The sequence below is a fragment of the Carlito syrichta genome, unplaced genomic scaffold (genome assembly GCF_000164805.1).
Source record: "Carlito syrichta isolate Samal-C Ts95f unplaced genomic scaffold, Tarsius_syrichta-2.0.1 Scaffold305085, whole genome shotgun sequence".
Classification (NCBI taxonomy): Eukaryota; Metazoa; Chordata; class Mammalia; order Primates; family Tarsiidae; genus Carlito; species Carlito syrichta.
In genome coordinates, this window is record NW_007249181.1 from 126,917 (window position 1) to 140,806 (window position 13,890).

The 13,890-nt window shown below is 34.8% G+C and overlaps 1 protein-coding gene across 1 annotated transcript in view; it reads right to left on the minus strand.

Moving 5' to 3' along the window:
* Positions 1-7,835: 7,835 nt before the first annotated feature.
* FANCB (Fanconi anemia complementation group B) overlaps positions 7,836-13,890 on the minus strand; it is a 25,064-nt gene continuing 19,009 nt past the window's right edge. The window contains exons 7-10 of the mRNA XM_008061102.1: positions 13,607-13,773; positions 9,469-9,896; positions 9,122-9,356; positions 7,836-8,344 (exon numbers count right to left, since the gene is read on the minus strand). Coding sequence (XP_008059293.1) covers positions 7,930-8,344; positions 9,122-9,356; positions 9,469-9,896; positions 13,607-13,773 — 1,245 coding nt within the window. The 3' untranslated portion in view covers positions 7,836-7,929. The remainder of the gene's footprint in view (positions 8,345-9,121; positions 9,357-9,468; positions 9,897-13,606; positions 13,774-13,890) is intronic.

Sequence of the window (13,890 nt, forward strand, 5' to 3'; positions counted from 1 at the left end):
ATGTAGTTTTTAACTAATGGTAACCACTAAAACAACATTCGTAGCTTTAAAAATTACATATAGCCAGGCCTTACCCTTGATGATTCTGGTTCAGATGTAGGGCAAGTCTAGGCATATATAGGCATGCCTCCCAGACATTGTGGTTTCAGTTCCAGACCACCACAATAAAGTGAATACTGCAATAAAGCAAATTGCACAATGTTTTGGTTTCTCAATGCATATAAACTATGCTTACACTATACTTTAGTCTATTAAGTGTGTGATACAGCATAATGTCTAGGTACATACTTTAATTAAAAATACTTTATTGCTAAAAAATGTCAACCATCAAGTGAGCCTTCAGCAAGTCTCATCTTTTTGCTGGTGGAGGGTCTTGCCTTGATGGCTGCTGATTGATTAGCTTGGTAGTTGCTGAAGGTTGGGGTGGCTGTGGTAATTTCTTAAAATATGACAACAGCAACATTTATTACATTGATTGACTCTTCCTTTCACAAAAGATTTCTCTGTAGCATGTGATGTTGTTTGATTGCATTTTACCCAGAGTAAAACTTCTTTCAAAATTAAAGTCAATCCTCTCAAACCCTGCAGCTGATTTATCAACTAAGTTTATGTAATATTCTAAATACCTTGTTGACATCTCAAGAATGTTCACAGCATCTTCAGGCTCCATTTCTAATTCTAGTTTTCTTGCTGTTTCCACCACATCTGGAGTTCACTTCCTCCACTGAAGTCTTGAATCACTGAAAGTCATCCACGAGGGTTGGAATTAACTTCTTTTAAACGCTTGTTAATGTGGATTTTATTATTATAGATTCAGGGAGTACATGTGCAGCCTTGTTACATAAGTGTATTGCACAATGGTAAGGTCTAGGCTTTTAGTTGTACACATCACATAGTGAATATCGTATTCAACAAGTAATTTTTCCACCCTTATCTCTCTCCCAACCTCTGTCCTTTTGGAGTCCTCAGTGTCTATTATTAATGTGGATATCTTGACCTTTTCCCATGAATCATGTATGTTCTTAATGGCATCTAGAATAGTGAATCTTTTCCAGAAAGTTTCCAATTTACCCAGATACATCAGAGGAATCTCCATCTATGACAGCTAGACTTAAAAGATGTGTTTCTTAAATAATGAGACCTTAAAGTTGAAATAACTCCTTGATCCATAGGTTTCAGAATGGCTGTGTGTTAGCAAATATGAAAACAACATTAATCTCCTTGTACATCTCCATCAGAGCTCATGGATGACCAAAAATATTGTCAATAAATAGTAATATTTTGAAAATCTTTTTTTCTGAGCAGTAGATCACAACCATGAGCTTAAAATACTCAATAAACCATGTTATAAATATATGTGCTATCATTCAGGATTTGTTGTTCCATTTATAGAGCATCAGAAGGGTAGATTAGCATAATTCTTAAGGGTCCTAGAATTTTTGGAATGATAAATGAGCACTGGCTTCCATTTAGTCACCACCTGCATTAGCTTCTACCAAGAGGATCAGCCTGTCCTTTGAAGCCAGACACTGACTTCACCTCTCTAGCTATGAAAATGCTAGATGGCATCTTCTTCCAATAGAAACCTCTTTGTTCTACACTGAAAATCTGTTGTTTAGTGTAGCCACCTTCATCCATGATCACAGCTAGATCTTCTGGATAACTTGCTGCAGCTTCTACACCAGCACTTGCTATTTCACCTTGCACTTTGTTAAGGAGATGGCTTCTTTCCTTAAACCTCATGAACCAAACTCTGCTACCTTCCAACTTTTCTTCTGAGCTTCTTCACCTCCCTCAGCCTTCACAGAATTGAAGAGTTAGGGTCTCGCTCTGGATTAGGCTTTGCCTTAAGCAGATGTTGTGGTTAGTTTGATCTTTTATGCAGACCATTCAAATTTTCTCCACATCAGCAATATGGCTGTTTCATTTGCTTATTGTTCATGTGTTCACAGAAATAGCATTCTTAACTTCAAGAACTTTTCCTTTGCATTCACAACTTGGCTGTTAGGTTAGGCCTAGCTTTTGGCCTAACTCAGTCTTTTGTGAGTTGGAGTCTCACTCTGTCACCAAGGCTGGAGTGCAGTGGCACACTCACGGCTATCCCAGCCTCGACCTGCTGGGCTCAGGTGATCCTTCTGCCTCAGCCTTCCAAGTAGCTGGAACCACAAGCGCATGCCACCATGCCTGGCCAATTTTTTTATTTACTTTAAAGATAAGCTCTCACCAAATTGCCCAGGCCCCTGGGCTCAGGCAATCCTCTCGCCTCCGCCTCCCAAAGTGCTGGGATTACAGACATGAGCCACTGTGTCTGGTCTGGCCTTTCACTTGAACACTTGTACAGTTATTGTACAGTTATTAATTGGTCTAGTTTCGATATTATTGTTGTCTCAGAACATAGGGAGGCCTAAGGAGAGGGAGAGAGATGGGTGAATGGCTAGTAGGTAGAGCAATCACAACACACATGGCATTATATGGGTGTGGTTTGTGGCATTCCAAAACATCGAAGATCACTGGTCACAGATCTCTGCGTCAGATATAATAATGAAAAGTTTAACATATTGCAAGAATTACGAAAAGGTGACACAGAGACATGGAGTGAGCACATGCTGTTGGAAAAATGGCACTGACAGAATTGCTGGATTCAGGATTGCCACAAACCTTAAATTTGTAGAAAACAGTATCTGAGCAGTACAATAAAGCACAACAAAATATGCTTGTGTGTGTCCTTGTATACACACACACACATGTACATTCAGCTCCTATGATTCTCATTTCCCACCCTTTAAGAATTATTAATAAGGGAGCACACCTCATCAACAAGGGTACCTGCATAATGAACATTTGTATACCTAACCCTGACCATACATCTTAAATATCTCTGCAACACATTTCATCTTTACCTTTGCTAACTTAAATCAATGTAAATTTAATATTCATACACAACTAGTAACTAATCACCTGGGATGTACAGTTTTATGAAGAGTTGTAAGGATCTTGTGGGCTAGGCATTCAGATCAATGTCTGCAACACAATAATCAATAAATACATATTTACTATTGATATGATCTACCATGCCACATCATAGAAAACTGGTATGCAGGTATGGCTTATAGTTTTCTCCAACACTTTTCCTAAATCTTGTGAATAATTCTTTTTCCTACTGTTTATATTTCCTGACTAATTCTTTCCACTTCCGGGCGGCACTGGCTTTAGGAAACATCTTAGTAGTCTGCACACCAAGCCCTACCTGCCCTTCCTGGGCCTAACATATGTACTACATGTACAGTTTTTCTCAAGATTTTGCAGATTAAGAACACACTTGGTTCTGAGTTCCTTCATAATCTACCCCATTCTGCCCAATGTTTTTACTACTTTTACCAGTGTCTTTCAAGTGTTGAAGCGTATTCATTTCCTATTTGAGTAACTTGTGAGACTTTTATTATTGCACTTGACATAAACAAATTTCTCATTCTAAACCTTAAAACATTTCATCATGGTTAACAAAAAACATACTCAAAATTACCATCACCTTGTTTTTTGATATTAGAATAAAGTTAGAGTTATCTTTCACTCCTTAGTATATATGAAAAAGTTACCACTCATGTTCTAGCACATCACTGATACCTTTGAAAAGGATATAAGCTCTAAATTAATTATGCTTTGCATCTCCTTTGATATAGCAATTCTTCTCTAATTCCAAAACAGTCCCATGACATTAGGTAAGTTTTTCTAGCATGAGGGCTCCTAGTACAATAAAAATTGATATTTTTTCCCTCTTCCTGCTGAAAAGGATAAGGCTGAGAATATAAGAACAGTTGTCATGAGAAATGAGAATTTAAAGTCTGAATTCAGATTATCTAAGGAACACACTAGACAAACATGGTCCATACATTTACAATTATATATTCTAAAGCAGTAAATATTGAGAAATAAATAATCTTGGATATATCTCTACCCCAACAAGGAAGGCATAATAAATCAACTGGCCTGGTGTACTATTAGATGGAAGCTAAGGAATTGAAAAAAGAGAATAAAGACTTTTTTAAAAATTAAAGCTTCAATTTTCAGGTATATACTACTACTAAGTATGTAGTAATTTGAATGTAAACTCAAATTAAGAAAAAAAATGAAAGGGAAAAAAAGGGAGCCACTGCCCATGAATAAAAGGTGCATATGGGGCAGAGGTGGGTGGTTCTTTCCTGCTTTTAGAGGAACAGCAGCCTGTTTCTATAGTAAACACTTTGTGTCCTGGGATTTCCTAAGCTTTGTTCTCTGAGATTCTTCTTCCCATTTTTAGTAGCAAAAAGTATTTCAGCTGCAAGTTATAGAAACCTTGATTTATCTTATAAGAAACTTATTTTTTCTTTAGTAGTCCAGGGCAAGGGAGGGATTTAAACTTAATTCAGAGGCATAGCAATGAAAAATTTCAGTCTAGTGTCAAATTCATCCTAAGGCTTAATTTCCTTGTGATTATAACTCTTAACTATGTAAACATGGGTCACCTACTTCCACCAGGACATAGTTTTCCTCCTCAGTGTTTTTAGGCCCAACTTAGGTCTTGTGCCCATCCCAGACCAGTAATAGTTGCCAGGGAAATGTCTGGCACTAACTGGCTTAGATTAGTCAGGACTAATCTCTGGAACTGAGGATGGGGTCCACCTACCCAATCACATGGACTGTGGGAAAGGAGGTTTCCTGAACAGAGTGAGAGTCCCAGTACAAAAAGAAGAAATAGATATGGAAGAGGTGATCAACAGAGTACACTTCTCTCTCATTCCTGACTGACTTGGTAGTGCTAAATGTTTAGATTGATTACTAATAACATACTTTACTGGCATAGTACTACTTATACTCTGGGGTAAGTGGCTGCTGCTGTGAGGAAATGGATAATTAAAGTTAACCATGCTAAAGAAACTTTCTAGCTGAACCTAGAGCCGAGATGTTGAGCCACAGTTAGGCACACAGTACTTTTGTCCAACAGAAACACACAAGTGTAGCACAAAAGAAAATTGGAACAGTGAGAGCATGGTGTCTGATTTCCTGCCCTTATGAAAGTTCGAGACCTAAATAGTTCAGCACCCTACTGAATAAAAAGGTAAGACAGGATTCCTGAAATAAGGTCCTAGATAATGACCATACCATTAGCATTGCAAGGATACTCATCATTGTAGGATTTTATAGGACAGGGCCACATTTTGTTGAAGCAGTAAAGCAATTCACGTAAGAGACAGAGAAAACCCATAGATGAAAACAGAACAAACACTTGCATACCATCTTATGTGTCAGTATTCATTCCCTTGCATCAGACTATCTTTAGCAGTAAAACTCTTAAAATTCTTCAGATGGGGTTACCCAAAATAGTTTTCATTCCCAAATTCTCAGAGTGAAAAGTAATGTTATTGAAATTTAGAAGATAAAGAAAAAGAATTTCCCCTAATATACAATACTGTCCAATGTTTAGGGGGATAAGAGAGAGAAAATAAAGAAAATGAAAGGTTAATGTTTCAGGACATGTCACAGGCAGTTTCAAAAGACAGCACATGACACATACTGTTTCTAGATTTTCACAACTAACCCTTAATTTTCTAACTCAGAGTTGAATTTTTTATTTCTATTGGGGAGAGCCGGTGGAGATGTAAGTTAATTAGATCTTTTACTTTCTAAGACTGGAAAAAATTGAGCAGTCAATTCTACGTGGTATAAATAGATGCTGTTGGGACAATAAGAGATTCACTTGTATATTAGAATTCTTAAAGGGTCTGCTATTTTTGGAATAATTTGCAACAAGGATACAGTATCAAGGTATTTTTGTGCACACCCTCAGCTGTGTTCCAAAACAAGACTCATTTTCAATTCAACAGCATGAATTTGGAACTGTGGTCTTGAGGGGAACCTCAGATTTGTGACCATGATAGCAGGCAGTCAAACATGCTTGGAGATGCAAACAGACAACTAAGTCACAAAAGTAGCAAGGATGTGATTTCCTTACTTTTGGCTTTTCTAGTTTGTGGCAAGTGGGAAAAAATATACTGGAGTACAGAATTCACTTGTGAAGAAGTTATTTGGGCTGGGCACGGTGGCTCATGCCTGTAATCCCAGCACTTTGGGAAGCGAGAAAATTGCCTGAGCCCAGAAATTCGAGACAAGCTTGGGCAACTTGGCAAGACCTCGTCTCTAAATAAAAAAAATTAGCCGGTGTGGTGGTGTGCGCCTGTAATTCCACTACTTGAAAGGTTGAAGCAGAAGGATCACCTGAGCCCAGCAGGTGGAGGTTGTGGTGGTCATGAGCATGCCACTGCACTCCAGCCTGAATGACAGAATGAAACTGCAACTCAAAAAAAAAAGAAAAAAGAAATTATTTGACATATACAGATTAACATCTTTGGTTGCATTGATAATTTAAAAATAAGTTACATGCTATTTTTCATGTCCTAACTTCCTTACAGGTAAATTATGACTAAATTCTGCTTAGTTTTTTGACAGCCTCCATTTTACAATTTAGTTCCTGTATTTTATACTTGGTAGTTCTTTCAGAACGTTTCATGGGCAGTTTCAAAAGACAGCACATGACATATACTTTTCTAGAGTTCCACAATTAACCCTTAATTTATTCCATTCCCATTTGCAGAAAGTCTGAAATATTTTCCATTGACACTTCATAAAGATAGAGCTGTAGAGTTCTATCTCAATTTGCAATGGATCACTATTATTATAATAGAGGTAGCCTCTTATATGGTTAATTATAAAAACCAAGACAAGAAAACAACAACCTGTATCCTCTAAAAACTATTTGCATCACCAGATCATTAGATACAAACAATTCTAAGGTAAGCAAGAGAGACCACTTTCCATAATCATCTGTATTTCAACTGAGATGGAAAGATTTAGAGCAAAAAAGATCAGGAACGTTTCTTTTGGCCCATAACCTTCTGTTTTTTTCTGTCTCTTGACACTATCTTATTAGTCCAGAATTCCTATTTTTTAAAGAAAAGACTAGGTTGAATCTTTATGCCTTTGAGATGTATCTCACTGTATCCCTTAACTGAAGCGAATTTTCACTTATTTTAAAATTTCTCAGTCCCTAAGGAAGATCATATTCTTTAGACTATTTTAGTTAGAATTTTAACTTTGCCTAGAGTTGGAATTTCAGCTGGCTTAAAAACATTTAAATTTTTTTTTAAATATTGGCCTGTGAGTATACTTAGCATTTCAAAAAAGATACACTTTTCGGAAAAAAGTGCCCTACAATTTTCACATTCCTATAAACTTAATTTCACAGCAGCTTTCTAATAAAATTCAAATTAACAAGAGTTTCAAACTTTCATTTAAATGGTCTCACTCAATCTGCCACAAAAATTAATACAAAACTTGTGAATGCTGAAATCCTGTGTAATTTATCTATTTGAAGTTTATTTTTTACATGCTAGGTTTTACTAGGTAGAATACAAGAAAAGGATTACATTTTTTTAAAGATTTACACCAAAATACTATTATGTCAATTCTGTCTTAAGTGGTAGCTGTAAGACTATTTCTCAACTTTTGCATTACTGACATTTTGGGCTGGATAATTCTTGTTGTAGGGGGCTGTCCTGTGCACAGTAGGATGTTTAACCACATCTCTGGTCTCATTTACCCACTAGACGCCCACAGCATCCCCACTTCACCCTCCCCTGACCCAAATTCTGACAACTAAAAAATGTTTCCAGACATAGTCAAATACCCCTTGGGGTTGGGAGGAATAGAGGGAGGCAAAATGACCCTGAGAACTGCCACTTTATTAGGCATACTATTTTGCGCATCACCAAAATTAAAGATTCTACTACAATAAGCCTCAGTCTTTATTTTTACAAAGAAGGTATATAGCAAGTGGAAACAAAACTTTAGGGTAGTAAGAACCTACCATAAAATAGGATAAAATTGAAGTTGTAATTATAAAGTGGTCAGTTTCTGTGCAGTGAGGTCTGATTTCAACTGAACTTCAGCTACTTTCAAAGTCATTTCTCTGTAAAGAACACCACTCATTTTTAGGTTCATTTGCAACATTTTCTCCTTTTCTCTCTGAAGCTCTTTTCTGTAGGAGTAGATATTTTCCTTTCCATCTGATGAAGGAGTCACAACGACACTACTCTTTCCTTTGCTTGCTTCACATTCCTGCACAATGTTGCTTTCAACTTTAGCTAGGGCAGAAGAAAAAGAACCAAAGGTAACCAGTTCCTTCTCCAAAGTAGATGCCATATAATTAATTAGGAAATCTGTACTTCCTAATTTTAAATTTTTGAGGAAACAGCTTACAGGGAGAACTCTAATAAGATTATGAAGGCACTGGAACAAAACTGTTTGATTCCTGAAATAAAACAAGCAAACAAAATATTACAAAAATCAGAACAGCATAAAGAAGCAGTGTACAATATACTGTACTAATCAATTAATATTCGTTTATAAATACTGTAATGGTAAATAGAACCAATAAGACATGTGATCATTGATAAAATTCATAGTGTAGCAATCAAATATACATATCCTATACCAAGTCAGTTATTATTTTTTTTTTTTTGAGTTAGGGTCTCACTCTTTCACCCAGGTTGGAGTGCAGTGGCACAATGACAGCTCACCACAGCCTTGACCTCCTGGGTTCAGGTGATCCTTTCGCCACAGTCTCCCAAGTAGCTGGGCTACAGGCACGTGCCACCATCACTGGTTACTGTTTTGATTTTTTTGTCGAGACAGAGGTCTCGCTATGTTGACTAGGCTGGTTTCAAACTCCTCCTGGACTCAAGTAATCCTCTTGCCTTGGCCTTCCAGAGTGCTGGGATTATAGGTATAAGCTACTGTGCCTGGCCCAGTATATTTTTAAAAATCTCCCTGTGGAGGAGAGAGAAAGGCAAATCTCAAAATAATTACTAGGCCCTAAGAAAAAGCCAAAAACAAATGTAAAATTAAAACAGAGTTCTTCAGTTTCGAAATGAGGCCAACCTGTCCATTAGTGCTATATCAGGCCATGGCTCTGATGTGTTCCTCAATAATTTATCAAACTCTGAATGGGGATTGTTGTTGAACCACACATTTATCACACTCATACATACTAGCTTCTCTGGACCAATTCCAATTTGATGTGCATTACCTGGAATAGACTATTAAAATCCCTTCAAATGATGTTCTTTGTTTCCAGGTGAAGACCGTCTCATAGAAATCTGGCCTTTTACAAAAGTATATTTCTGGAAGTTCTTTTATTACTTCACATTTCATGTGTTCTAAGAGCCACACCTTCATTGAATTCAGGACATAGGTAGGTGATTTGATTTGAAAACAAGATTTGTGGGATGTTGCAAGAAGTGCAAAAAGATCTTCCATGTGCTCTACAAAAAAGACATGTTACAAGCTCTATCATTAAACTCTGTCCATTATCAGATAAAGAGTTCTTAACTAATTCAATTAAGTATATAATTTAAAAGTACCAACAGAAATTACCTGTAGGCTTCTTTGGAAATGTCAGTAGATATTTCCCACTTGAAAGATCTCCTAGACTTAAAAAAAGTCTGCCACATAGAACATAACGATCTTCAGGATAGTTACCATTTTCTCCTTCCCTAATTTGTAGCAGTACAATGCAACAAAATTTACTGAATGCTAAAAGTGGCGAAAGAGCTGTTACAGCAGTAATTATGTGTACATACTCTTTCTTAGATGATTGTTCACAAATAAAACTTTCCTTTTCTTTGCTACCAAGGGTCAACTTGATCCTTTTTGCTTCCGATTCTATTTCAAATGGCATCAAGTGTGGTGCTGGGATAGAACCTGTACTCAGGTTAATCACTCTGTTTTGACACTTAATAAGCCGTAAGCTGGAGTCATGGGCTTGATCCATTAATAGCGATAACGTCACATCATTTAGGGACCTGTAAAAAACCCAGAGATTGGTTTACTCTAAATCTCATTCTTTAAAAATCAAATACATGATTAAATGCCATACAAGCAACAATAAAAAATGTGTTCTCTCCTTTCCTAGAAAACATCATTTCAAATATAAAATAAGAGTTAAACACATTTTTAAAGGGTCTGTGAAAGCGCTTCTCTTTAAAAAAGGCAAATGAAAACACTAAATATGCTAGACTTCAGGAAAGTAATTTTTAAGATAAAGAAATAGTAAAAAAAATTCCTAGATTTTACGTTCAAGGTAGTTTTTCTCCCTCCTCTTTTTAAATAATAAAAAAACCTATTCATTATATTTAAAGTATTTATTTTAGTAATTATTTGAAATGCAAAACTTTTGAACTAAGAATTGTACTTTATGCTTCTCAAAATGACTGGAATAAAGTATTTTTCTTTCATTAAGAATATTGCTTATCCATCAGCAATTCTTTCCAAATTTACATTTATAACAATTTATAAATATACATAGGCTTATTTTAGTACATTCTAACACCGCCAAAGTTTATTAAATAAAACAAGTGAGAATGGTGACATGACCAAAGAGAAAACAATGTAAGAATTTAATACAGGAAATTCCTTTAACATAGGAATTTCACTATATATCTAATGGGTTATGTTAAGGACTTAAAAAGAACTTTAAAAATCTCAATTTGCAATAATCATATTGTTGGTGGTGTTATTCTATGAATAGCATATATGTGGTGCTAAATGAAGCAAGTAAGTAATTAGGTTGGTGCAACTGAGAATTGAAATTTTCAGCAAGAGAGAAAGAACATACAGATATAAAACTGGTGTTAATATGTGAAAACCTACAAGTCCTTAGTCTGAACTGGAAGTAACAGCATGGACTTATGCTGTATTTTATCTTTAAATAAATCAAAACCACAATCAACTAAACAAACAGAAAACATTATCTCCTGCCTCTGCCCACTAAATAGGTCTAGAAATAAAAATCCACTCAGGAGCAATGAGCAACTCTTGCATTCAAACTCTGGTTTCTAAATTACAAACTATATTTGAGAGTCTAACTAAATCACTGATGAGGTGACATCTCTTTATAGAAGTATTCTGGCTAATAATTAAACTAAAAATTAGAATATCACTAGGATGTAAATCCTAATGAAACAATGGAACTGAGCAATGATCAACACAGTGGCTAACATACACAATGAAAATGATCAGATTTATATGTCTCCTGATGGAAGAAAGCAACACTATCTATTAAGTATTCTGTTAAAAATTCAGGCATAAATTCTGATCCAGTCTCTAGAACCAACTATGGAATTTAGAGTAAATACAGGAGACGGAAATATGTTAGGCAATATTATAGGATAAAATCAACAAAATCCAGTCTATATAACTATAGAACTTCACAAGACAAACTGTCTCATTTCTTCAAAATATATGTTGCAAGGAAAATAATAATAAAACAAAAACACATAGAAGGTAGATTACAAGGAATTTAGAGATCTCAGTCAAGCTCAATGTATAGACCTTATTTGACTTACGATTTGAAAAATTACTTCGAAATAGAGACAAATGAAAAATTTGAGCATTTACTGAGGGAATTACTGTTAATTTTTTTGGAAGGGCACATGTACATTTTTTTTAAAAGTTTTTACTTTTTAGATGCATACAATGGAATAGTTACAGTTAAATAATATGATGTCTTTGAGTGCTTCCAAATAATCTGGGGACTGGAGGTGAAGAGTGCATAGAGGTATGGATGAAATAAGATTAGCAATGAATTAATAATTACTGGAGCAGTGTAATGAGCAAAAGGGGTCCACTATACTATTCTCTTGACATAGTTGAACTTTTCTATATATAAAAACATTTTTAAAGCAATTGTGTTTAGTATATTAAGAAAATTAAAGACAAGATGGAAAATATAAGACACAATAAAAAATTACCAAGCAAATCTGAAAAAGAACAAATAGAACTTAAGCTAAATGCAAATAATAATACAAATAGAAATTCAATAACTGGATTAAATAGCTAAATAGAAAGAATTGAATATAAAAGTAGTAGAGAGAATATAAAGTAGAAGAAATTCCTTAGGATTCAGCACAGGGAGATAAAAGGAAATATAAAAGAGGTTAAGAGACATGGAACATGAAATGAGAAGGTCTAACAGAGGACCAACTAGAGTTCCCTAAGGAGAAAGATATAAGAGATACTAGAAAAAATGAGGAAGCATCAATATTTAAAGAAATAATAATTAAGAAATGGTTTGAATTGTCAGAGGGGAGGCGCAGGGGGGACAAAATAATTTTTAGGGCCAAGAAGTTGCTCAACAACCTAAAGCAGAATGAAAAAGAAATCTGCATCTAATCATGTCGTGGTGAAATAGTTTGAAAAAATAAATAACAGAATAAGTCCAAAGAAAGTAAAAGAAAAATAATAAAAGATCCAAAATAATCAGGAAACATAGAACTGAAAATCAACAAAAACTTTAATCATTTGAAAGATCTACTGAAACAGATGAATTTCTGGCAATAATTAGTCAAGAAAAAAGAGACACAAATACGATTTGGAATAAAAAGAGACTAATAATTACTAACAGTACAGTTGATAAGAGGATCTTAGGAACAACTCATACCGACAAATGTGATAATTAATAGAAAAACAAACACAATGTATTCAAAAATAAATGAAAATGTAAATAATTCTGTAACTATTAAAGAAATTGGATCACTAGTTAAAAATCATCTCACAAAGAAAATGCCAAATTTCTACTGCTTTCCAGGTGAGTATAACCAAATATCAAAAAACTCAGATCACTCTCAATTTACACAAACTACTCTAGAGAACAGGAAAAAGGAAATATTCCTCAGTTCATTATAAACTAGTATAGCTTTGACACTAAAACCAGGCAAGTATCATTTAAGAATGTATTATTCAAGAAAAATTCAAGCCAATTTTATTCATTTCCAATATTTTTGACCAAATGTTAGCAAACCAAATCCAGCAATGTCTCAAAATGATATAATAAATTTGAGTTGATCTTGGGAATTCAAGACTGGCTGTATAATACAAAACTGATAAATATACTGCCACTGTCTCTATATTATAAGGCATTATCTGGTTTTTCTCTGCTTGCATATTTGTGGTTCAAATGTAGTTACTGAAAAAACGCCTGTATTTAGCCTGTTTTAATTATAAAGCTCTTTGTTATGCTGCAAACAGAGTATACATTACCTCTCTCCCTATCTATTATTTCAACAGCTCAAAAGAGAAAATCCTCTATTATCAGAGGGAGATACATTGTTACTTAACTAAATTATTTGTTTTGATTAGAATGTTCTGTGTATTGATTAATTACCTTTACCCTGAGACTACAGCACCCTGATTTCATAAACCTCATCGTCTCCATATTATTAACTCAATGCATTTGTGTAAAAGAGATACTTCTAAAGCTGTGTTGGCCAAAAAAGTATCCACCAGATCCATGTGGCTACTGCATGCTAGACATGTGGCTAGTCAGAATTGTGATATGACATGTAACATACACACCAAATATTAAAAACTTAGCATGACCATAATAAAAAATATTGATTAATAAAAAAAAATAACAACAAATAAATAAAAGTATTTTATTAGTAATGTTTTATACCAATTACACATTAAAATTATAATGTATCAAGATAGTGTTACCTCGTTAGAAATTACTTACAGCTTCAAAGAAGATGTGGTTCTTACTCCAACAACCAAGCTATCACCCATTACACGATACCATATCTTCTCTACTAACTGTTCAGAATCTTGAAAATTGTCTGATAACTTTTCACCAGACATAAGGACAGAATTTTCTTCTTCTCCACAAAGAGGAATAAGACAGTCCTTATAAAAATATATTTAAATAACTGATCACAAAATATGTACCAAATGTAGCAAAACTAAAAACATTATATAAAGCTTTTGGTCAGGTCTTATGGCCTAGACATTTTAAAATAAATT